At 42.5% G+C, this 25,225-nt stretch overlaps 1 protein-coding gene across 1 annotated transcript in view; it reads left to right on the forward strand.

Annotated features, from left to right (window-relative positions):
* LOC137157259 (piezo-type mechanosensitive ion channel component 2-like) overlaps positions 1-25,048 on the forward strand; it is a 54,541-nt gene extending 29,493 nt beyond the window's left edge. The window contains exons 26-48 of the mRNA XM_067554551.1: positions 283-445; positions 1,713-1,802; positions 4,271-4,386; positions 5,788-5,900; positions 6,527-6,638; positions 7,112-7,183; positions 7,681-7,847; positions 9,172-9,347; positions 10,630-10,854; positions 12,012-12,270; positions 12,667-12,855; positions 13,459-13,657; positions 14,118-14,250; positions 14,441-14,588; positions 16,273-16,487; positions 17,223-17,381; positions 18,986-19,133; positions 20,637-20,825; positions 21,199-21,291; positions 22,380-22,549; positions 23,313-23,429; positions 24,360-24,439; positions 24,816-25,048. Coding sequence (XP_067410652.1) covers positions 283-445; positions 1,713-1,802; positions 4,271-4,386; positions 5,788-5,900; positions 6,527-6,638; positions 7,112-7,183; positions 7,681-7,847; positions 9,172-9,347; positions 10,630-10,854; positions 12,012-12,270; positions 12,667-12,855; positions 13,459-13,657; positions 14,118-14,250; positions 14,441-14,588; positions 16,273-16,487; positions 17,223-17,381; positions 18,986-19,133; positions 20,637-20,825; positions 21,199-21,291; positions 22,380-22,549; positions 23,313-23,429; positions 24,360-24,439; positions 24,816-25,048 — 3,566 coding nt within the window. The remainder of the gene's footprint in view (positions 1-282; positions 446-1,712; positions 1,803-4,270; positions 4,387-5,787; positions 5,901-6,526; positions 6,639-7,111; positions 7,184-7,680; positions 7,848-9,171; positions 9,348-10,629; positions 10,855-12,011; positions 12,271-12,666; positions 12,856-13,458; positions 13,658-14,117; positions 14,251-14,440; positions 14,589-16,272; positions 16,488-17,222; positions 17,382-18,985; positions 19,134-20,636; positions 20,826-21,198; positions 21,292-22,379; positions 22,550-23,312; positions 23,430-24,359; positions 24,440-24,815) is intronic.
* Positions 25,049-25,225: the final 177 nt, after the last annotated feature.

Below are 25,225 nucleotides of genomic sequence, written 5' to 3' on the forward strand. Positions count from 1 at the left end.
TTCATTGACTTCACCGGGCTTTGGATCAGATCCATAGAGAATGAAAATAGGAGCTGAACCTGTCGTCCCGGCTTGCTGTCTTCCTAGTCGCTGTTGCCCTGTTTCACGATGTCTATAGCACAACCCGAGGGAGCTTTATGGCCTGCAAATTGCTGGACGCCAAGCCCGTGTCCATCAGTTTTCCTGCTGTGTTGCAGCATGAAGGCTGGACACTGCCTGTCTCAGAGGCACAACATGCAGCGAAGCACGTGTAGAGCTGGTGTGATGCTTTCTCCTATGTAGCTCTTCCGGAGGACGAGAAATGCGAGCTGCCTGAAAACGAAGCCGGGATTATCTGGGACGCGATAAGTTTCACTTTCTTGCTGGTCCAGCGAAGAGTCTTTATGAGCTATTACTTCCTCTACGTAGTGGCAGATCTGAAAGCTGCCAAGATCTTAGCTTCCAGGTACATGCGCAGAACGGAACCAGTTCAAACCAATAGTCCTCAGTGGTGCAGACAACAGTTGGAGGCCCTCTCCTCTGCGTAAAGAAATGGGGTCTCCTAGGGACTTGGCTTTCTGGGAAGGAGGATGGGAAACCTCCCAAGGGTTGTGTTGCTAAAGCAAGGGATCCTGTCAGACAATTATCACTTGCTGAGCACTGGTAATGTGCTCAGTGCTGTAGAAGTGAATAAGACATGGTGCCTGCCTGAAGAAGCTTACAACCCGACTCAGGCCTGGAGAGTGCCCTGGGTGATGATGCAAACTCAAGGTGGAAGTAGAAATCTTGCAGAGGCCATTGGTTAAGCAGTGTGACTTAAGGAAGCAGATGCTTTAAGTGCTAGCGGCTCCATTGCAATGATCATGCCTTAGCAAACTGGTCAGTGAGGCAGGAGATGAGGAGGATGGGCCTATGTTAAGCCTGGCTTTAGATCCTGACTTTCATGACCATATAATTCACACAATGGAGAGGGTGGGGAATTGAGACCTTTTTTGAAAGTCATAACATTCTGCTGTAGTTCTGAGGATTTCAGTGGCAATCCTGAAGGGTTTGACAAGCAGATCATCATGGGTTTAGGAGCCAAGTTTGTGCAGTATCAGAAAGTGGCTGAGACAGAAAAAATGTTACCTAGAATAAATAATGTGCACTCTTAATTGTGAGGTTATAATTCCATTGGGAAGTTCCTGGGGCACCACAGACCATGAAGAAGAAGCTTCTTATGGTGGAGAGGATTCCCTTTACCCTTTCTTCATTCCTATCCCACTCCAAATTTCTCTCTCTCGTGTTTCTTTATCCATTATCTATATCTGCTTGTCTGTTTCTGCATTTATAATGCCCCCTTACATTAGTATTTAATATCGATCAAGTCCTCTTTCTGGTCAAACTGCTGCTGGTGTGATTTACCCTGAATCATCCATCTCACTGCCTGAGTGACTCTTCACTGAAATCTTCTGAAACTGCTGTTTTTATTGGTGGAATCAGAGGTCTGATGTCAGTTTCTCTTTTTATCAGAACCTACCGATCAGAGCTTAGAGAATGGTGTAGTTGCTGTCAATTATCTTAATCCACCAATGAGATCTGGGATAGAAGTGTCAGTCCAATGATTTACCTGATTGATAATGATCTGGTTAGCTGGGTGTATTTAACATGGTGTACTCCTTTATGGTGTGATGATAGTTGCATGCTACACAGTGAAGTATTTAATTAATGGTCTGGTTTGTTTCTTCATGCAGAGGAGCTGAACTGTTTGAAGTGAAACTGAAAAAAGTTGTGGCGCTCAGATTGGAGGAAGAGAAAAAATCATTGCAAGCCATGAGAAGGCAGTAAGCTTACTGTTCATTTAAAATCACATACTACTACACCACACATCTAACTGGTGACTATAGAGATGTGTAATTTTTTCACTTCTCTCTGTTTTCAGGATACTCTATTTTCCATCCTCTTTTGTTGTCGTCCCCCTCCCCGAACCTTCTTAATGACTCATAACTCAAATCCTTTCCTGCCATTACAAGGAAGAGTTAAGGATAATGCTAAAAACAACGATAGCAATCAAATAATTATAATTATGAAAATGAATGATAATTATGAAAATAATTATCGAGGAGCCATAATCAAGATTTAAATGGAGGGGCTCAAAGTATGGCCTCAGTGCCTCCCACACACTAACAGCTCCCTGCCTTTATTCTTCTGTGTGACTTTATCCTAACAGAGTTAGTTCTAGGAGAGTTTTGAACTCTAGGCTGCAAGACCAGAAGGCTATTGATTCTGCTCCATGGCTGATATTGCAGAGGAATTTTAACTCAGGACAGCTGTTCAGCTGGTACAAGATCCTTGTGCTGGATGACAATCAGCTGTTCTCTCCCATGGAATTTTAGCCTTTTCACTGTTCTAGAACGAATTGCTAATAGGTTCAAGGATGGTATCCAGTCAGAATGAGTCTTAGACCTCGTCTACATTAGAGCTTTAGCCAGTAATGTAGCTACCCTGGTACAAACCCTATCATATTGCACTGGGGTGAACTGGGGCTAGCACTGGTGCAATTTATCCCAGTTTGAAACCAGGTAAGTAGCATTGGTACAAGTCTCCATTAAGACAGCACATCTACAGAAGGGACTGGCACCAGTACAACTACACCAATGCATCTATACCAGTGCCAAAAGCCCTGCTGTAGACAAAGGCTTTATTAAAGAGTCCCTCACTGGAGATACCCCCATTCAGACAGAGAAAAATACAACCTAGAGACATATTAAAGCTTCCCTTGAAGACCGAAAGGATGTGTTAAATGGGAACGCATACTGGGCCTATAATCATTGGCCCTACAGAGATGGTAAATCTGATTGTACTTGGCTGTGTCAAGTCCCTGGGTGCTACATGATTACTGATGTGGTATAGGTGAGAGCACCACTGTTAGAAATAATATCATCTGCCTAGTGGTGTCAGCATTGGAACAATGACAGCCCCCCCGTCCATCTTGCAGTGGGGACTGGATGAAACCTTGATTACTTGTTAGATAAGCAAAGACTGATCAAACATTTCATATTATCTGCTGCTGAATTTTACAGATGTTTCCTTGCAAAACTCTCAAGCAAAATGCCAAACATTTCCTCACCCCATACAAAGTTGGCCAAAAGCCAAACTTTGGCTGAGTTTATTTTGGGTTTGCCTAGAGTATTGCATGCATATGTCAAAGCTGTTTCCTGTTTTGAATATTAGATCTTGGAATGGAGAGCTTCCAAACCTTAGCCAGCTCAAAAGTCAGCTGTGCTCAGTAAAATAATAAATAATAATAATTACTACCAGCAACAGTATACATAGTCAGATGAATAATTATGCTTTTATTATTTCCTGGCTGGCTGGCTTGTATGTGTTCTTCTGGTTGTGGCCAGCCTTCTCAGAGACATATGCGTATCTTTTCTGGCCAAAGGGTATTAAAGTCTCTGTTATTATCACAACCTTCATATTTTAGATGTCAAAGGAGTGCTCATCAAAATGTGTATTTAGAGTCTAAGCCAGTTCCCACTGAAGTCCATGCAAAGATATCCTTTAACTTCAGTGGATTTTGGATTAGCCCCACTTAGAATGTTAATCTTCTCAAATTAATTGAAGCCCAGTGAAGACACAGACCCCCTGTGTTAGTATCAGTTACAATATTTTAGATAGCTATGAAGAGGGAATTGTGATAAAAGCTTCAGAATGGCGCATATTGGTGACACTTCTGGTGTTAGGAGGAGAGAGCAAAAGAGTGGGCAAGGAGATGGAAAGAGAGAGAGACAAAGAAATGTCTTGTTATTTGGGCGCAGGAGCCAAAAACTCCAGAGATCCAGACCCATCTCTGACAAGGCCCCTGCTCCATCTGTGTCTTTGGGTAAATTGTTTCCACAGTTCACTTTTTTTGATGGAAAATTGGGTTTTTGACAGAACACAATGTGTAGAAAGTGCGCATTTCCTTGAAAATTTGTAACTTTTTTCAAAAAACCGAACCCCAGCCATTTTTAGCTGAAAACAACATTTTTGATTTTGGTAGTTATCGGCCAAAATTGTTTATTTTGGGTTTTGCTTTGTTTTGTTTTGAAAAAAAGTCAAAATTTTACACGAGGGAAAAAACCCACATTTTCCGATCCCCTCTCTTACTAATACTGTGCTGGGGATAACAGTGACACAGTTGGGGATCATACGTCATGGGGATGTTTTTGAGGATAACGATGTAACGTTTGTAAGGCACTTTCGAGTGAAGACAGAAAGCACTTACTTATATGCTAACGATTTTTATACGCCTGTCTTAAACCTATAGAATGGAACTAATCAAATCGAAGCAGAAGAAACTTAACAGTTTGAAGCAAAAGACACCACGCCCAGAAGAAACAGCTGTGGAACAATCTGCCAAAGAGCAGCTGCTGTCAGATCCAGGTGAAATGATCTTGTCACATTAAATAGCCTGTGGTCCCAAAATGGAGCGTGGGCACTGTGATTTCCCTTCCTCTGCTTTCTGTTTTCGTACTGCTGTGTTCCACAGTACAAAGCTCTAAAATGCCTTTTCACAGCCCCAGTGCCACTGAGGGTGAAATTCACATTCAGCCTTCACCACCAAAGCCAAAACAACTGGGCTCTATCCTGGGTTTGTCTGTCGGGTCTGTGGGATTAATTTAATCCCTGAAACTCACAGTTACACCACTGGTCTTCAATATAAACTCCCTCTGCTGCTTCTTATGATGGGGTTTCTAGGCAATGGGATCCTGGGCCGAGAGATCCACTGAATGGATCCTGCTGTCCATCTGTTTCATTAAGTACATTTTATAATCATCTTTGCAGAGGAGGGTGGCAAGAAGGAAAATGAGGACCAGAAGATATGGTGGCAACCCTGGGCTACCCACACCTCCAGTAAGTTTTCTGTGTGTGCTTAAAGTCTGTGAGCTACAATTAAGTGGAAAGAGGACATGTATACATTAAGGCAATGTAACCTGCTGGAAACAGCATCTCTGCACACAGCTGCTGGGGTTGCACACCACAGGAACCTGCAGAAATCTTTTGTTCACAACTAATTGCTGGATGGTTGCATTTTAGCCCCCTCACTCCAAAAAACCAAACAGACCAAAAAAAACCAAACAAAAAAAAACCAAAACCCCACAAGCATGGGGCTTCATGTAGAAGTCAATGGGAGTTTTGCCATTAACTCCAGTGGGAGCAGGCCCATGATTCTGCTGTAAACCTCAGGCCAGATTCTGCTTTCGGCAACATTACTTCCCCAGCTGTACACAGCTGGATGACAGGAAAAAGGAAACATCGGGGCCGGGGGTGAGGAGGAAGTGAAACCATAAAGGACAATTGTCATTATTTAATTAGGGGACAGCTGACAATTACATGATTTTAAAAACCCATTTATAATGCAACCAAACTGTTCTTCAATAGCTGTCCTAACAGTCATCCCTATTTAGGGAGGACAGTGTGTGCATTTTGGCAAATACTGTACCATTTGTCTTCTCTGTCCCTCCCAAACTCTCTCCTAGCCCTCCTGAAAGGTGGTTTTCTCTCCAAATGTCCCTATTCATAGTCTAAGGGCTGCTCTAAATTATATTAAGCATAAAGATACTAAGGAAGAGAATAAAAACTAGTAACAGTAAAAATACTCACATGCTCCACTATGCTAGTTAATATTCACTAAAACATGTGTCCTATTAAAATGGGTAGGCTAGGATTTTCAAAGCCATGTAGATGTGCAACTCTTATTAATTTCAAGGGGAATTATGCATCTAAATCCCATAGGTAGCTCTGAAAAATCTCAGCCATATCTCTTTCTGGAACTGATTTTAGCGATTCGGGCTGGGAGCTACTACCTCTTTGAGACAGACAGTGAGGAAGAAGAGGAACAAGGGCACACAGAAAAGAGGGAGGAAGAATCACCAAAGAAGAAAACAGCATTCCAGGTGCAGGACTTAATTCTTGATAATATGCAGCAGCATTGTCTAGTGGATAGAGCACTGGACTGGGACTCAGGAGACTTGGGTTGTATTTCAAACTCTGTCACAGGATTGCTGAGTGATTTTGGGCAAGTCACTTGATTTCCCTGTGTCTCATTTCCCCTTTCTTTAAAATGACAGTGATGATGCTTACGTCCCTTGTAAAATGCTTTGAGAGCTATGCGTGAAAGAATTAGGCATTATTATTAATTAATTATTATTATACCCGGTTACCTTTTTCCAAAGAAAATAAAAGATTTATTTCACAACCAAATATTTTCCTAATGTTGCTTTTCTGTGGAAGCAATCGCTGTTGTTACTAGGGGGGTGGTAGGTGACTGTAAAGGGAAGCAAAGGGTGTCAGTGAATTGCCATTGGGCGGGAAAGAGGTCTGTGAAACTATGAATGGGAGGGGAGCGAAGGGGATCCAGGTGAATGGAAGTGGGAGCAGGGAACACACCACATATATGATCCACTCTATTAAAAAGTTCCCAGCACACCAGAGTACATCAAACGAAACACAGCTTAGACTTGATCAGCCGGATGGAAGCAGCAAGCTTCTCACCAAAGACTAATGGGGTTTCTCTATGCAGCTTGCATATGAAGCCTGGATGTCCAGTTCCAAATCAGCTCTAAGAACAAGAAAACAAGATGAAACCAGAGAGCAGAGAAAGAAAGAGGAGGAGGAGCAACTGCGACTGGCGGGTAACAGGAAGAGTACACAGACACCCGTGCATAGGGGCTGCTAGGCCAGATTATACCAAAACAAAAAACAAAACAAAAAAACCCTCCAAACAACTGTTTGAATGAGAGAGGCTGGAATTCCTCCGGCAAGAATCAGCTAACACAATGTTAAGAGTAGTCATTTACATGTGGCCAGGTCAGGAAACGCTTACACCAGCTTTAATTGCCATCCATATTGCCGGCCCCCAGCACACCCCACATGTTGGATGAGGACTTCCGTATTTCATAGCCATGATGCCCTTAACTCTGCCTCACATACCTGTGCATTCCAATACAGAGTCTTATTATCTGACTAGTTAACCCTTATCTGGAGTCATAATCCCATTGATTTCACTTGGGCACTTGGCTGGACTCATAATTGCTGAATTGGTGGAAAGATGTCTAGGCAAAGTTTATCTCCTCTGTGATTCTGCTTATGTTCCTATATGACACAGGAGAGGTGAGGCTGGAATCCCATGAAGAGAAAGTGGAGATATCAGCCACTGATGAGAACCTAGAGGAGCCAGGTGAGTAGCTCCATATTGTAGCAGCAATCCAGAAGCCCTTGCTCACATGACTTCATAGATTTGAAAGCCAAAAAGGACCATCATGATCTAGTCAGACTTCCCGCACTTTCAAGGCCACAGAACTGCACCCACCCCACACCTGTAACAGACCCCTAACCTCTGGCTGAGTTACTGAAGTCCTCAATTAACAATAAGAATTTTTCCTAAGTGCATGACCTGGTACTTTGCACTATTAAATTTCATCCCAGTTCTATTACTCCAGTTTTCAAGGTCATCCAAATCTTATTGTATAATATTCCAGTCTTCCTCCATATTGAGAATACCACTCAACTTCAGTAAAATGGATCAGGATTGGAGGGGCATAAAGATGACCTAAACTGACCTTTGGAATCCTTTATCACTGTGTCTTAGCCAGTGTTGAGAAGCTGGTTGAAATAGAATAGTACGTAGAACCATTTCCTGTTTGTAATTTTATGTGATTTTTCTCTTTTTCGCAGAAAATATCATCGAAAGAATAATCAGCACAATCAAGTTTAGTTGGGTCTTTGTTCAAGCATTGCTAGATGATACTACAGAGGCACTGAACTCGCTCTGTAAAAATAACCTGGACATAGCAAATGTACTGAGAATTGAAAGGTGCATGCTATGGCGAGAAATAAATAAGGTAAGATCACTGTCATTTTACATAATTTTTTTGGTTTGTGTTAACAGGATGTCTGGACTTTATTAAACTAGAAAGCTGCAAAGTGTAGACTCTGTCCTGAAATCCTCATATACACAAAATTCCCATTGAGTTAGAGGTGCATAAAAATGCACCATTGAGTACAAACTCCTTGCTAGAGCTGTCTTCAAAAGAGAAAAGAAAAATCACAGAAAATATTCATTGGTCACTTCAGTTCCAGCCCAAGACTCCATTTCAAGTCACTTTTAATTTTCTTTTTCGTTTTCAGAATATAATTTCCAGTTTTTTTATGGAAATTTTCCAACCAGCTCTGCTCCCTGACAATTTATGCATTACAATAGCAACCAGAAATATGTCCATCTGCAGTTGACTGGGGTCTGAAATCCATTGTTTCTGCCCTTAAAGAGACTCGATGTCAATAAAAGTTCTGAGCAATGCTTACATCACTGAACAAAAACGGGCCAGGGGCCTGAAGGACTGACTTGCAAGGAAGGATTAAAAGTGCTAATATTTACAGCTGGCTGAACATTTTTCACTGAAACTATTTTCCAATGAAAAATGGTTTTTTGACTAAATGGGAACTTTCATGAAAAAAAATTCTGTTTTTGTAAAAAAAATTGGGATTTTCACTAAAAAATAGAAAACAGGATGTTTTTTTAGTTTTCAGCAACAAAAACAACTAATTGAAAAATGGTTTTGTTTTTTCAACAAGAACCGGGAAAATGTTGAAGAAAATTTTTGATGAAACTGAAAATCTTTTGTTTTCATCTAAATTTTTCATGGAGAAACCCCCCCATCCCTCAAGTAATTTCATAGGAATTGGTGTATTGGATCAGACCCAAGGTCCAGCTAGTTCAGGATCCTGTCTCTGACAGTGGCCAGCATCAGATATTCAGAAGAAGGTGCAAGAAATACCACATTAGGGAGAAAGGGGTCTTCTGATCTCTAACAGAGATGGACTTAAGTGACAAAATATGAGGTATAATATTCCTTCCAAAATTTGTGCTATTAATTATGATAAATCTCGGTGTTCTTGAGATCCATATAAATGTCCATTCCCAGATGTTTCTAGTAACTACATGTAATGATGACTGAGAGAGGTCATGATTATATTCTGAAGGGCATTAACTGTAAGGAAGAGAAATTCTTATTTAGTGTGGGATATAAAATGAGCAGCAGCTATCTGTTTTAAAGGTGGAAATTCCTCATGAGACTGTAGGGGGTCTCAAAGAGTGGACTGGGATTATAATCATTTCCATTGATAGAAATGAGGACAGCGTGACTGATTTTGTATTAATTTTTTAAGGGAAAAGAAGCCTCCCCAGATACTATTCTCCAGTATTACAACCTGAAGAAGAATCAGCAAGTGCAAGCAAATCCTTATGGAGGAAATAAAATGAAAGGCACAAGGGATGATCAGAGTGAAGACACATCATCAGAGTGCCAGCTGATACCCCGAATAGACAGTGGGGATGTTATAAGGTGAATAGACAGTAGGGATGTTCTCGTTATCAGAACTTCTCATAAGAGCCGTGCAAACCTTTAGTAGGGCAACTCACAGCTAGGCAATATTTGCTCCATTTGTTACAAATCTAAGGTATTTAATGGCCCCCACTACCACAAAATCTGAGCAACTAATGATCCTTTAATGTATGTATCCTCACAACTCCCTAGAAGGGAGGAAAGTGCTGTTATCCCCATTCTACAGCTGGGAAACTGAGGCACAGAGAGGCTAAGTGACTTGACCTAGGTCACACATGAAGCCTGTGGTGCACAGGGACTTGAGCCCTACACTTGTGCCCTAATCATTGAACCATGCTTCCTCTCAAGACTCCAAGCCTGGGGTGTGGCGTGAACCTGGTCCCCATTCAGCATGAGTCTGGGATAACTGATGGTTTGAGTGGAAGCTGGGTGATGCTTGGCACCTTTGCTTTGCTTCACTTTGAGATTTTTAAATTCATTTGAGCTCAAAGCAAAAAGTGCGGCATGCAGCAGGAATAATCCCATGGGAGAGGTACCAGTGTCATCAGTTAGCAGCTCCTGGAGTCAACCAATGAATGGCTACAGTGAGATGAGGTGGCATACAGCAAAACTCAAAAAACTGGTAAGTAAAGTCCCAGGAAGAAAAGCTAAGGGGAAAAAGAAGTTCAGGAGAGCTGGCAGTTTCATGAGGAGACAATATGAAAGGCACAACTGCAACCTATCCTGATGCAAAGGAAAGATAGGAAGAATAGTAAGAGGCCAATATGGCTCCATGAGGAGCTCTTTAATGACCTGAAAGTAAAAAAGAAATCTATGAAAAATAGCCCCTAGGGAGTTACTACAGTGAGGTCAATTAGCAGCAGCTAGAGTAAACTCAGGGGAACAGTTACAGTGGAATTAGCTGGCATGCAGCTGGAGTAATCCCTGTGCAGTACTGCAGGGAGATCAATTAGCATGCAGCTCAGGCAATAACTGCTGTGAGGCCACTGAACTTGCAACTAGCATGATGCAACATGAAATACGTAGAATGCTTTTTGAAAATTAAAAGAATAAGCTTGTATGGAAATAACGTTAAATTCTGTGTGAATCCTTTCGAATTACTGTCATGGTGACCTTAGATGTTGGAATTCTTTGCTAGATTCTGAGTTTATGGTGGGTGAACCCCTTCTCACTTTGGCATGAAACAGGAGGTTTCATATTAGTACCATTTTTTCATTGTCTATTAAGACACTTAATTTGCGGTTTCAGTGATTTCTGTTTTTAAAACTCCTTCTGGATCTAGGACATCGGATGAAGTTGCTGAGGAAATTCATGGAGATGAGGCAGGAGAGAAGGTGGAAGATGAAGATAGCATAAAAGCAGCTGCCCCAGAAATGACCACTCCACTTCCTTCCCAGGCAACAAAAAATTATGCTGTTTCCCCATCTGCTGAGAGGAGCAAAGAACCAGGAAGGCCATTAAATGAAGTTCCTGTTATCATGACTGCCAGTGAGCTGCTTCTGAACAGGCAAGAAAGATCTATAGCCAAACCCAGCTGCAGTGATACACACAAAGTGGTCATGGAATGATGATGTGCCTTAAACAACATGGAGGCGCTTAATTGTGTCTAGTTTTTTCACGTGCGCAAGCTGACATTGGATATTGTGTTTGATGTCAGACTAAAAAGAGACTTCATGAGTTGGTGTCAGTCAGTGTAGCTGCATTCACAGTAAAGCTATGCAAGTTTTCACCAGCTGAGGGATATGGAGCTGTGGATTATATTCTCTGCCCATGAGACTAATACTACTACATGGTAGAACTGGTCAAATATTTTCACATTAGAAAGTATTTTTGGTCCAAAAATTGCTTTTTCCCCCCCAAAATAAAACTTTTTACAAAAAAATTGTTGAAATTCTAATTTTTCACAATTTTTTCCATGTGATTTCACTGAAATCTTTATCAAAATTGTTTTCAAAATTTTTTGTTTGCCACAAGTTGTTACATATTGAAAATGGTAGTTGTGGTAAATTAAACATTTACATTAAAATGTCAGTTTAAAAAAAAAAACCCACAGAAAATTTCAGGCCCAGTTTGAACCTTATGAGATGGAAACAAGTTAAAAAAGGTGTTTTCTGTTGTTGTTTGTTTTGTTTCCCAACCCCTGACCAGCTCTACTATTAGGGCTAGATTTGAAGAATTGTGCTCATGCACATGCATTTGTGTGTGTGCAAGCACTATGGTTGTCATGCACTAATGCTATTGAATCGGTGAATTAAGGGCCAAGGCCAGTGAGAATTGAGGGTATGCAGCACCTCCAGGAGTTGCTCTGTACTGGGAGGCTTACGTGTGAAAATGCACCCATGTTTTTATGGAGGCCATTGAGCAGGTGCCGTTCAGAAAATTTGCCCCCATGTTCTTCTAAGCTTGCTCAATTCCATTAGGAGACTCCATGTGTATGGAATGAGTGGGGACTATGAGTGTGTGTGAGTTGTATCAGTGACAGCTTTCACTGAAGATTTGTTTGACAATTATTACAGCTTTAGGCATGCAGTTCTGAAGCGATTATATTATGCCATACATCTGGTCTGATATATTTAATCGTCTGTCTTAAAAATACTGGCTTGTAGCCTTGCACCAATTTTTTGAGGAAATATAATTAATCTATTTTTTTGTTCCGTGCTTTAGGATGTTTCATGACAACGAACTGGAGCAGTCGGACAAGTTTTACCAGCGTCTGCCTCGATCCCTGAAGTTGGGCTTTGCTCTGTACAATGCAATGGTGTCCAAGTCAGAAATGCTTTGTTATTTCGTGATCATTCTCAACCACATGGTCTCTGCTTCAATCCTCACTTTGGTTCTGCCTATCCTTATATTTCTGTGGGCCATGTTATCCATTCCAAGGCCTACTAAGTTCTTCTGGATGATGGCTATTGTTTATACAGAGGTATGCAACAGCCAGAAAATCGCTTTACTGCAGATATGAATGTCTCTCTGCAAAGAAGTACTATTCTTTACATTAAAGTGCAATAAACTTCTGTTAAAATTGATGTTAATGGGATAGACTAGATGGAGGATGTGGCTAAAGGACATTGGTAGGTCTGAAGGTAGTTCATGAACTACAGGTAATTTACTGAACATAAAACCAGAAATAAACAATAAAATTAGAAAACATCCATATGTGATAAATCTCAACTGGATCCCAAAACAAGGCTAGCTCTCCAGAATCTCAAGTTTTTCCCTAGATTTGGAAGATCTACAACCTCTTCAGAAAATGTTTAAGACTAGCTGTTGCCCTAACAGGCCATGTCTTCCAGCTAATTTTGTATTTTTTCCTCTCTAGATAACAGTAGTTGTCAAATATTTTGCTCAGTTTGGATTCTTTCCCTGGACCACTAAGTTATACTGTGGCATCAATTCAGAAGAGCCATTTGTTCTGCCAAACATTGTTGGGATTGAGAAGAAGGATGGCTATGTGCATTTTGACCTTGTGCAACTGCTGGCTTTGTTCTTTCACAGGTCTATCTTGAAGGTAAGTTGTTCTTGAAGAGAAGGAGGAGGAGAAAAAAATGGCTAATTTCTCAGAGCTCTGCTGAATGTTTGCAGAGAAAAACTGAAACTCTGCTAAACTTGCCTGATCTTTAATTCTGTTATAAATTCAAAACTCATCCTCATGCTTTGGGTGGAGGGACTCAGACTCCAAACTCACGTTTGGATTTAAATTTAGCATTTGGTCCTGAACGCTAACAGGCTGAATGAAATCCCAGATTTGAACACTTATGGACCTCATTCTTCTGCCACAGGCTACAAATAAATACCATTTACTTTAATGTGAGATACTCACATGCTGTGATGGGAGATTAAAGTCCTTGGGGTGAAATCCTAGCCCTGCTGAAGTCAATAGGAGGTTTGCCCCTGGGTTTTAGAGGGTTTGAAGTGTGGATCCAAATTTGGGGACTTGTGCCCATTCTCTACCCACCATGAAACCATCCTTTCAGCTCAAGTGTAAACTCTCCTTCTCTCTCCCATTCTCTGTCTCCATTGGTAGAGTGATTCATGGTTACTGTGAATTTAAAACGCTCTTTTGAGGACACAGTGTATCAAACTGTATTAATCATTCTTTAAATGCCATTAGTGCCATGGACTATGGGATTCCAAAGGTGTCAGTGTGTCTGATTCCAAGAAAAAGAGATTTTCTAGGAGGCAAAAGAAAATGGAGTTCAGAGGTGACCTGCAGGAAGATGAGCCTGGATCGGGGGCATGGCACCTTCTCAAACATCACAAGCCCTCAGCGAGTGTCTTCAGGGGAAATAAGACAGCCTCAGTTAACAAAGGTAGTGGGGGGCCACACTGAGCTATTTTTATACACTAAGCGGGCTTTCATTTTAAAATTAAGATGGAGAAAATACTATAGAGGCCACATTTTCAGCAGTTCAGCTTCCTTTTTCTGGTTGCACCTGAAAATACGGAGGTTGGGCCTTAGATGGTTGTAGTCTCTATACCCACCCATACTAAAGTATTACTGTCATTTTTTCCCTAATGTGCCCATCAGCATGGTATGTAGATGCCAAAAAATTCTTTCTGAGTAACTTAGTGTATTTGCTGGCCCAAGAAACTATATTTATAGGGCATTCTCAAACAATGATTTCTTGTGAGATAACCCTACTGGCTGAATTAATGCCTTATTGGGACACCTAAGGTTAAACAGAATTGTAAACCTTTTTGACAAAATTAGGACCCGGCTTTAAGAAAAGAATGGCCCCCAGGCAGAACTGTGATTTGTCCTCTCTTTAGTAGGCCAGCCTCAGAAGAAGGAAGCCAGGAGGAAATGGAGTCTTTTTAGAAAGAGTCCCATCAGCAAGAAGAAACTTCTTAAGCAAAAGATGAAAGAACAGTTATTGAAAGCAAAGAAGCTGGTGATTAAAATGTAATTGGGGTATTATTTATAACATCTCTTAAGAAAATGAAATATTGTTGCACTTCAGTTCAGTGGAATTATGATGATTCCAGTTTTTATGGGTCTTCAGCTGAAGATGTGTACTGGATACATCTGATCATTCTGAGAATGCATTGTTACAATTTCCATTGAACTAATTTATACTTGTTTTTACCCTTAGTGCCCTTCAAATCTATCGACCTATCAGGCAGTTCTTCTATGACATTATACATCCAGAGTACAGCCCCGTCTGTGATGTCTATGCACTGATGTTCCTGGTTGATGTGATCAATATTATAATTGTCATCTTTGGATACTGGGCTTTTGGCGTAAGCACAAATGCATTTTATTTATACAGACTGCAAAGCAAAATAGCTTGATTATTAACTTGGGGACTGGTATATAGTCAGCAGTCCCTTCCATGACTGCATACTCCAGGCCAGAATTTAGGGAGACACGAGGAGGCACAGGCTATATGGAGCCAGGAGGAACCACAGGTTCCTGGGTGTGTGAATAAAGAACACACTTTGTATTCACTACAGTCGAGTCCTCTCTCTTCTCTACCACCAGAGACATGATGGAAATTTCCCATGAATTACAGCCACTCTGTTTGTTTGTTTTTTGATTCAGCTTTCAATTCTGTTGAGCAAGGAATCTCCATAGAGAGAAGAGACTACAAAAGACAAGAGAAAGGCTAACTGATACAGATAACATAGTGACTAATGATGACAATGGAGAAGGGAGAGGTTCAACAGCAGACACTGGGAAGAGAGTACCATTGTTGCCGAAAGAAAGTGAATGTTTCACTTCGTTTTATCATGAATTCTTTCTTTGTTCCATTTCCCCCCCTTCTCTAGGCATTGCTTTGTTTTATTTATTTTATAGAGCCTGGCTCCAGGCTGGGAGTAGATCACCTCCGTGCAGAGATTAGAGATGGAAAACTAGTCAAAAGAAAGGCAGGGTCATGGAGGGCCCAAGGTACTGAACACCTCCTGCAAGGTGAAGAACTCCGTAAACATTAATGGGAGCTGAGGGCACTTAGTAACCCATCAGCTTCTTTCAGGAGAGAGTCCTCATGCACAGAGAGGTGGAGCCTGTTTCATTTCCAGAAGGCCTATAACACCAAACCTATGGTAAAGTAGCAGTGAAATGTAGGCATCTGGTACAGAAGTATAACCCAGTCAGTGTTATGCTGCTCATCATGCTCTCAGCGTTGCTGCTTTGCACACTGTGCTTGGCTGTTTTAGCACTTGCTTGTGCTTTCCACATCTGGATGTTGTTGTTACATCTCAAAGAATGTGATTCCGCTTCCAAGTGGGGGAATGAGCAGTACTAACAAAACTAACAACAGACAAGTCTATCAAGATATTAAGAGCTTGGTTCCATGCAAAATAGTTTTAGTTATAAAATCTTAGAGGGGAGAAAGAGAAAGCTAGGGATGGAGATGGATCAAAACCACAGATCTGAAACCCTGATATTTTTATAATGGGTCTCGTTAAAACTCCAGATCTGAACCCTCCCAAGTCTGGGGATTTGAAATCTGGATCTGAATATTTCCAAACCACAGGCTGTTTGATTTTTGGAGGTTCAAGCTACAAACATGGACCTGGATCTGCATGTAGGGCCATCTCTCTTTAAAACAAATTAATAGAACTGTTTAACAATCGTTCTTCCGAATCTTCCATGAGGCATCAGCAGCTGCTCACTGTCATTTTATCTGTGTCCTTATTTAAGATGCTTCTACTTAGTGCCTGAAGAGTAGGGATTTGCTTGTAGAGAGGAGGGATTAGGGTCTTGCCTTTCCAACCCTTACACCAAATGCAGCACTTGCTTACAGCAGTAAGTCCCCTTGCGCTCAGGGGGAATACTTGCTTGAATAGGGACTACTCATATAATTAACTGTTTGGATTTTCCCACTATCCTTTGGGCTATTTAAAATCATCGGATAAATCCTGAGTGGTATTTGTTTGTAACTAGATTTTTTTTCCCCTTGTTTGTTATGATGAATTTCAGAAACACTCAGCGGCTGCTGACATAACTGAATCCCTGTCAGAAGATCAGGTCCCTGAAGCCTTCCTGGTGATGCTCCTGATTCAGTTTGGCACCATGATAGTGGACCGGGCCATTTACTTGCGGAAGACCATGTTTGGGAAGTGTGTATTCCAGGTTGTCCTTGTCTTTGGCATTCACATCTGGATGTTCTTCATCTTGCCAGGTGTTACCGAAAGGTACAACTGGGGCTCATGTCACATGTAAATCTTTCTCTCTCAAGACCAGGCTTTTCTTTCAATGGGAAAACAGACAGAAGCAGTGGTGGCTTTGTATTCTGACATTTCTGCATGCTTTGAGCAGAGATTTAATTTGTGCTTTTGGCACTTTTGCTGGGATGGATGGGTTTGGAAATGGATAGATGGATAATTTAATTTCCTACTGTAGGTCTCATGTGGCAAGTGTGGAAATCTGGCATGTGTTGGACAAAGAGACCAATAGAGAGTGCAATTATGTGTGCAAAATGCAAACTGAGCTGCACACTTAGTTTACTTGAGCAAATAGTCAGGTATGTGATTCATATGCAAGCTCAGTGCATGACTCTTTGAAAATGAGACCTCAGCCGTCCCAGGAAAGGGAGACCTCTGCAGGCTTACAAAGTATGGCAAGGGGAAAAACCTGGCAGAAATATTCTCCCAACTTTAGACATATCCTCTTTTGAAGCTGCTCACTGCTGGCCCACACCCTCCTTTCATGGGTGGACTTTTACTATTCAAGTTGCAGGGAAAAGACGCTGCATTTAATAGAACCCATGGCCACTCACGTTTCTCTTTTTTATTAGGTTCCAATCCAGTCTGAGGTGGAGTTATGAACACGAAGGTCAAACTAGTGATTTAGGAACTGTCATATTAAAAAATGCAAGGACTTTGGTGACAAAAAGAGTGGAATGAAATCTCTGTTCTCTTTACTTACAGGAGATTTAACAGGAACCCCGTGGCTCAGCTTTGGTACTTGGTCAAATGTGTTTATTTTGGCCTGTCAGCATATCAGATTAAATGCGGTTATCCCAATCGGGTCCTAGGCAACTTTCTGACAAAGAGTTACAATTTTGTAAACCTATTCCTATTCCAAGGGTAAGTAGAGCGGGGATGTTCCGCTTTTATAACAGAGGCTAAAAAACTGTGGGCCAAGTCCTAGTCTCATTAAAGCCACTGGAACGATTCGCACTCAATTCAAAGGGACCAGTATTTAGCTCCATGCATGTTGACTGCTCTTTTTTGGAGTATGTGTGATTCATGGCACGTATATCAGAAGTCAGACTCAATCCCTAGGTTTGCACTTGGGAAGAAGGGAAAGCTGGATCTAAATGCCATCATTTGACTCTTGAATACAACCCACATTTCTTGTTGCTGGAGCTGTTTTTCCCTCTACCCTGATCGCTACTTTTCTACATAATTGCTAAATAAGCTTTTCAGACAAATCTTCTCACTTCCTGGCTGTCTCCCCTTTGCTAGATCCTCTGCGATTGCCTGGAATAACTGCTTTTTCCTCCAGCATAGGTCTCTGAAATGTATATACTGTAACACAGTATCAAGAGGCAAGGAAATATTAGCAGAATTCAATGTAAATATTGTATAAATCATCCTGAAATAGCATGCTCGTGAGATGAGCCAAAGACACTAACTGAAAGTTAAATAGACTAAATAAATATAGACTAAATATATTCCATGCCTGGAATTGCCACTGGAATGGATCCAGACAGGAAATATGTTGAAACACAGTCTTGTGGCAGAGATATTAAAAAGCCATTGGCCAGTTTGGTGATATTTGGGATGAATTTTATGTACTCAGTGCATTTTTAAATACATGCTGAGTTACATATTATTAACCCTAAAAAAAAACGATGGAAAAATATCCATTTCCCATACTGACTAACATTGCATGGTGCAATCTGTGGGTTTTGTATAAAGGAAGAGGCTCTGAAAGAAATTTTAAGGCAGAAATCTCTCTCTCCTGCATATTTGGGGCCTGGTTTTCAAGCAGTGGCCTTCAGCAAGCCATGCACAAACTCTGTACTGCAGTTTTTGAGCACCATTACCTGCCAACTCAAGGCACAGAAACAATGATTTCTGCCCAAAGGGGATAGGCTTTGCAGACACACACCCATCAGGACCAGGGGATTTCCATGAATAAACTCCATCCCTTACATCTGCAGGTGAGAGACTCTATCAATTTGGGGCACAGACTACACTACACTGTACAGCATCTAGCACAAGGAGACCCCATTCTTGGATGGTCTTTTGTACACAGGGGCTGACACCTGAAAAGAGTACACACAGGTATTTGCACAGGTACAACAGGAGGCCAGGAGAAGGCCCCTTTGGAAATTTGGCCTTTAAAGAAGATCTTCCAAATCTGAAGCATTCCCGGATGGGTGAATAGGTTTATAGAAACTGCCAGCTGAGATCAGATGAATGATCCTTCCAGTCCAGTATCCTGCCTCTGACAGTGGCCAGAAGCAGGTGCCTCAGACTTCCCATAATGGAAAACTGTGGGATAATTTGCCCATAGGGGAAGTTTCTTTCTGCCCCCCAGGCAGTTAGCATTTGTCTTCTGTCCTGAAGCATGAAGATTTCTGTGATTTCTGAAATCCCTGGGAACCCTGTACAGTCTCTGGTACTTAACAAAGATGTCAGTCTAAAAGGTTAATAACATTCTTTCTTCTTTCAACTGGTAGGTTTCGCATGGTGCCTTTCCTTACTGAGTTGAGAGCTGTCATGGACTGGGTTTGGACTGATACCACACTAAGTCTTTCCAGCTGGATCTGTGTGGAGGATTTATATGCAAATGTGTTCATTATGAAATGCCTGAGAGAATCTGAGAAGGTGATTCTAGTTGTATAATCCCTTCTGATGAAATTCTCTAACACAGACATTCTGAGGCCAATTCAGGCTTTGGAGGGAGAATAATGAACCCGTCAGAAAAAACTGGACTTGCAAAAAGACAGAGAGAGTTACGTTCGAGCAGAACCTTCCCTTGTTCGCTGTGCACGGCAATGCTGTAAATAAAAGGATATGCCTGTAGTGTTCTGACTGTATAGTTAAATAAGGCAGTGGTAATTATGCACTCAACATAGACCTGTTTTATTGAGAATGGGGATTTTGGCTGGGACAGAAAGACTATGGGATCTTTTGCCTCTAGTCAGATGGACACGAGAGATGGGAGTTGGGTTTTCTCTAGCAGTATATCACCATTCTAGTACTACTTCAGTGTCAACATTGGTCTGAGTCCAAGAGCTGCGGGATCTTCTATGTTACCAAAAGCTACTCATGCACTCACAGAATAGTCACTGCACTTGGCATCACAGCCCCACTGAAGTCAATGGCAAAGCTCCTATTGACTTCTAGAGAGCCAGGATTTCACCCTATCTCTGTAAGGTGAGGGGAATAATTCATTGCCCATGTCTAAAAAAGACTCTCCCTTAAAGGGGTTTCCAGCTACAGACACTTCTTCCTAATTTGTACATACAACTCATATTTCATGGTGGAGGTGAGGGACTAGACTAAAGGCACACAAGTTAGAGCTGCAAAAGAACTATTAGGTGGCCAGGTCCATCCCCCTGGCTCAGGCAAGACTGTTCCTACAGTACATTTTCTAGGATTTTATCCGATCTAATTTTGGTTCCTACAAGCAATGGAGCTTCAACCAGTTGTTTTGGAATCAAACCTGGGCGCCAGCTCCACCTCACTGCTTTCTGTGGAGAGCAGCATCCTTTCAGTGGAAGGAACTGGGGGAACATCTCTTCTCTACCAAGACTTTAGGCTCCTGGACCTTCTCCCTTTAGATGCTGCTTCCTAGCCCTGTCCGCTTTTTTACAGCTTAGCTCGTCTATTTCACTAATGCTGTTTCCTCTCCAAAGAGGTGTTCCATTGCAGTAGCTACTCAGTCCTGAGCGGGATCAATGGGCTATTTTAAGAACATTGTATATGCACATTATGCTGATAATTTTTACTGAATTATAAATGTGTACAGTGCATTACAACACCAACCCTCCCAAATAAAATAATGGGCACTTACTGTGCACGTCTTAAAAACTTGATAATTTTTCAAATAGTTCATTAAAAGTGAATAGATACATTGTGAGTGGAATAACTCACTTGAGGCTGTGTGTTGGCCAGTCCGTCTACACGTCCTTTGCTTTGAACACACTCGGCACGCGATTGAGTAATCCGTCACTCAGTGTGCACGCAAAACAGCTAGGTTATTTTCCAAATGGTCTGACTATTTTATAGCCTCAAAATGCTCACCAAGTTCTTTCCAGCCCTACCTGATTTCCCTGCCATTATACTACAGTTGCATCATACTCATTTGTACTTTTTTCTTTGCAGAAATATCCTCAGCCTTCTGGCCAGAAGAAGAAAATGATTGTGAAGTATGGAATAGGGGGCTGCATTGTCTTTATATTGATCTGCATCGTGTGGTTCCCACTGCTTCTTATGTCACTGGTTAAATCCGTGGCAGGAGTAACCAATCAGCCCCTGGATGTCTCAGTCAAAATGACCATTAGCGGTTATGAGGTAAGACGGTATTCTTACAACAGTGTGACACACACACACACACACACACACTCTAAATGGATTTATACTAGGGTAGGGAGCTTTTCACCTTATAGTTCACGGGTGGGCACATGGCCCATGCTAGGAGTGATTGAACCTTGCTGCCATCTGAAGGCTGTTCAGTGCCTTGAGCAAAATGGCGGTGGAAGCAAAAGAAAGAGAAAGGCTAATAAGAAGAAAGAATTTGTCACCTCCCCCTTTTCTATTTGCTTTCATACTTCATACCAATGGGATAGACTTTCTCCGTATTGAGACAGTCTGCCCTGGATGCATGGGGGGCCCAGGCTGCGGTGAGAATGCTGTAGCTGTGATTCGCCCTCTCTTTCTCACCTAGTCATTATTCACCATGAGCGCTCAGCAGCGGAATCTGATCCCTTTCTCTCCAGCAGCATATAATGACCTGGCCAACCAATATGCCCTTCACCCGGTAAGTGGCTCATTTAATATAGCAAGCCCAGATTCCCTCCTGTCATCCCAGGGAGAGTTGTCAAGCAGCTGCCAGGTGCTTTGGTGGGTGTATCTTCCCTTTCCCGGGGGGGAGCCCTTCATAAAACTGCCGTGATTTTTAACCAAGGTCCTGTCTGCAGTGGGGTTTCAGCGCGCTTAGAAGTCATGGCACTTGCTGGTGGGGTGACTCGGCAGAAACAGAGCACAGGTGCGGTCAGCAAGGGCCTTGCCTCAAAAGGGGAATGTTTGCAACTTCAGGTCAAAGTAAAAAACAAACGGGAGTCACCAAATATTTCCCCAGACTAGAGCCTGATGATCCTTAAATTAACCCCTCTCCTCCACACTGCCTTCAGCAGCCAGTTTATAGCCCTTCCTCTCAGCACCTGTGGAATGGGGAAGGGAATAGGGAGCTGGTATTAACACTGTGTGTACCAAGAACCAGGTAGTGCCCCTGCACCCTGACTACATAGTTTAAATCTGGCTGCAGGTTAAACTGGTTTCTAACCCTACTCTGGTATACATCCCTGCTCCTGTTAAGGTCAGTGAGCCAGATCCTCAAGTCCACTTATGGCCCCTTTGTTCCGCTCAGCAAATGCGAAGGAGTCATCATTCAGCTCCAAATGCCCAGCAGAGAATTGCCCTGTTGGAGGACAGCTCCCGGTCAGCACATCCCTGCTGCCGCCAGGTCCTGTCCTCCCAACCAGGGGCAGGAGGAAGGCATAATGCTGGGGAGGGGAGATGGCAAAGCTGTACTCCACTATACTGCCTTTCCACTGGCTTAGACTTGCCTGGCAGCAGCTGTGTGGGGATTGTTCCCTGTCCCACCTGGAGCTTGGCTGGGAGGCAGGATTGGGCTCAGCACAGGTTTCTCAGCAGCGTCTCACACAGCCTGGCCCTGCTCTCAGCAGTCGACCTATCTGAGTTAAACTCCGCAGGGTGGCTGCTGTCAAGTTGAAGCCATTTTAAATGTGTTGGTTTCAATGGTGTGAAGCCTGTGTAGATGAGGCCTGAACAAGAAGCCAAAAGCTTCCTGTTCGGGTGTTTTAACCCCTTCTATCCCTTCCCAAGTCTGCCATGCAGTTTATCGTGAACTACAGCCCAGAGGATATCGTCATTGCTAAAATAAAGAGCAATGCCAGCTTGCTGTGGAGCATCAGTCCCGCCAGCCGGGAAGCCATGATGGATGAGCTCGCCAGCTCCACTGCTATCTACATCAACTTTCACTGGACCATTCACAGGTAACTGCAGCATCGTGGTTCACATCGCAGCTGATTAAAAAGGATGCAGCTCAAGTTCTTTCTTTATTTTTAAAGTACTTTCCAGAGGCTTTCAAGTCAGTTTTAACTACACCAATTAATTAATTATATAACTGTTCTGTTCATTCATTCAAACTTCACTGTGCTTAGCTTGCTAGTGTGCTGAGGCCACTGCCTGTCATGCTGACCAATATTGTCTCACTGTTTCCCCGGCCTGTCTTATACTTAACCTGTAAGCTTTTGGGGCAGGGACCATCTTTGTGTGCTGTGTTTGTACAGCATCTAGCACAAAGGGGTCCTGGAACATGACTGGGGCTCCTGGGCGCTACTCCAATACAAATACATAACAACAATGCAATTAATGGCTTCCATTCAGGGATCTCAAGCAAGTTATAAACTTTCATTGCAAGCATTCATGACTTGAACCTCACAACACTTACCTCCACTGAGAAGCTGAGGTAATAAGCCTCTGCAATCTCTGCAGCACTCTGTGTTACAGCTTCACCTCCATGTTCCCTTCCCTAGGGCTTGCAATGGACCCTGGTAAAACAGCCCACAGCTGTCTTACACAGTGCCTGCACCAGGGGAATTTGTTCCCCACCAGTTAAGCAATTTTACAGCCCCTGTAGACCTCCACAGCAACGCACATGGCCCACAGCAGGAAGACACCCTTCCAGTAACTCTTATCTTGAACTGCATTTGTGTACCATAGCTGAATAGACCTTGCTTGATCTCCTTTGGCCAGGAATGCATCTCTGGTGAAGAATGTGGAAGCATCTGGCAAGCACACCGTGCGGTACGAAGAGAAGGAGATAAGAGAACAAATTGTTCAAATGCTAAATGGGACCAGGAAAGAGCCAATGTCAGTATTTTTCTTCTGTTTGAGCAGCATTTTCAAAACATGCCAGGGCAAAGAATTGTTGGTGAATACAGTCGATGGGATTAAATGGGAGGGTCATTCCTTTTACAAACATTATAACCACTCTTTGCTAAGATTTCTTCCCATTGGATGGCAAGGAGCGACAGGGGTGTTGTAGTCACTCCTGGAAGCATTTTAGCTCCCATTTACTGTCCTCCTTTTCTGAAATACATTGCAGATGAACAGTGATGTCTTTACAGCCCTAGAGACTGAAGCCCGGGATTCCACAAAGCAGATACAACACAGGCAGCAGTTGCCCTGCACATGTGCCTGGCGGGACCGTCTCTGTGTGTCAGGGGTGGTTGGTTTCCAGAGCCCAGTCAAGCCCTGGACTCCTTGCTGAGGCTACCCCAAAGGAACACAGCCCGAGGCAGACTGAGTTGGCTGTTAGCCTAGCAGGCTAGAGATCTGGGTTCAAGTCCTGATGTTGCCACAGATTTCCTGTTTAGCCTTTGGTACACACAGATGCAGATCCACAAAGTTATTCAGACACCTAACTCTTGTTGATTTCAATAGGGGTTAGGCATCTAAATACCTCTAAGGGTCTGGGCCTAATTTCCCCATCCCATAATGGGGATAATAGCACTGCCCTACCTCATAAGGTTCTTGTGAGGTTAAATACGTTAATAATTTGAGGTGCTCACATACTATAGCAATGGGGGAAATACAGGCACCTTAGATGGTTTCTCTTATATGCTCCTTGAAAGCTAGACAGAGACACTCTGTTAACAGATATGGGTGGGAGTTGCAAAGTTCAGATTCACTCTGGGGGAGCTGGTCCAGGCATCTTTCTGAATGGTAATAATCCTGAAGATTGATGTATAGCACTGATTTGATAACTCCAAGGCAATTTTGGCTTCCACTTGTTTCTAGACTGCTTCCTGGCGTAGTACCAAGATTCCTCAGGGCTACTTTTGGAGCAGAAGCTAAAATTGCACATCGGTTGCAAGTTGGTAAGCAATTGCAACAAAGTAGCTGGGCTTTGGTCTCAGGGGTCCTTGGTGGAAACCAAAGTGGTACCCACTTTGGGATAAGAGGGGAAATATTGTGAGCCTCACACACATTTCCAAGTATCACAGAGTTGCTGCAACAAACTGACTGAAATGGAAACATTGTCCCAGTAAAACATTCTCATACATTTTTGAGAATATCAGTTTTTACATGTGCAAGAAAGCAGATCTACTGCACTGATCTACAGAGCAGATTCTCACAACTGAAGAGGAGTACTGGGTGAAGGAAATAGCATGTGGGGAAGGGAAGTATAATACTGAAAGGTGTTAGGCATTTTGGGAAAAAGCTCCTAATTTTATTTTTGCATTTGGGAAACAGCTCATTCTCATAAACCACAAGACGTGGACAAAATGGCTTTCTTCCGAAACGTAACCATAAAACTACAGAAGCTGGCCATCAACTCATCTTCCAGCCAAGTTACTGAGTGGTGGGTTATTCAAGAGCTGAATCCTAGCTGCTCTGGCAATGCTTGCAGCAAGAATGTAGAGCTGATCATCTACAATGACAAAGTCAGCCCTTCCAGTCTGGGATTCCTGGCAGGATACGGGTAAGGATGGTTCACTTGTCTATTGCTCTTACTAGGTGGTGGAATACTTGCTGGGGTTTATTATATTATATATATCTTCTGGCTGGTTGTGCATTGTATTTGGCAGGTTGGTTCTTTCATGATTTTTCAATATTTTGTATTTGGTTTCTATCCTTCCTTGGTCAGATGGCTTAAAAGCAGA

The sequence above is a fragment of the Emydura macquarii genome, unplaced genomic scaffold, assembly GCF_026122565.2.
Source record: "Emydura macquarii macquarii isolate MOO-44397 ecotype Brisbane River unplaced genomic scaffold, CSIRO-AGI_Emac_v2 contig_1483, whole genome shotgun sequence".
NCBI classification, from domain to species: Eukaryota; Metazoa; Chordata; order Testudines; family Chelidae; genus Emydura; species Emydura macquarii.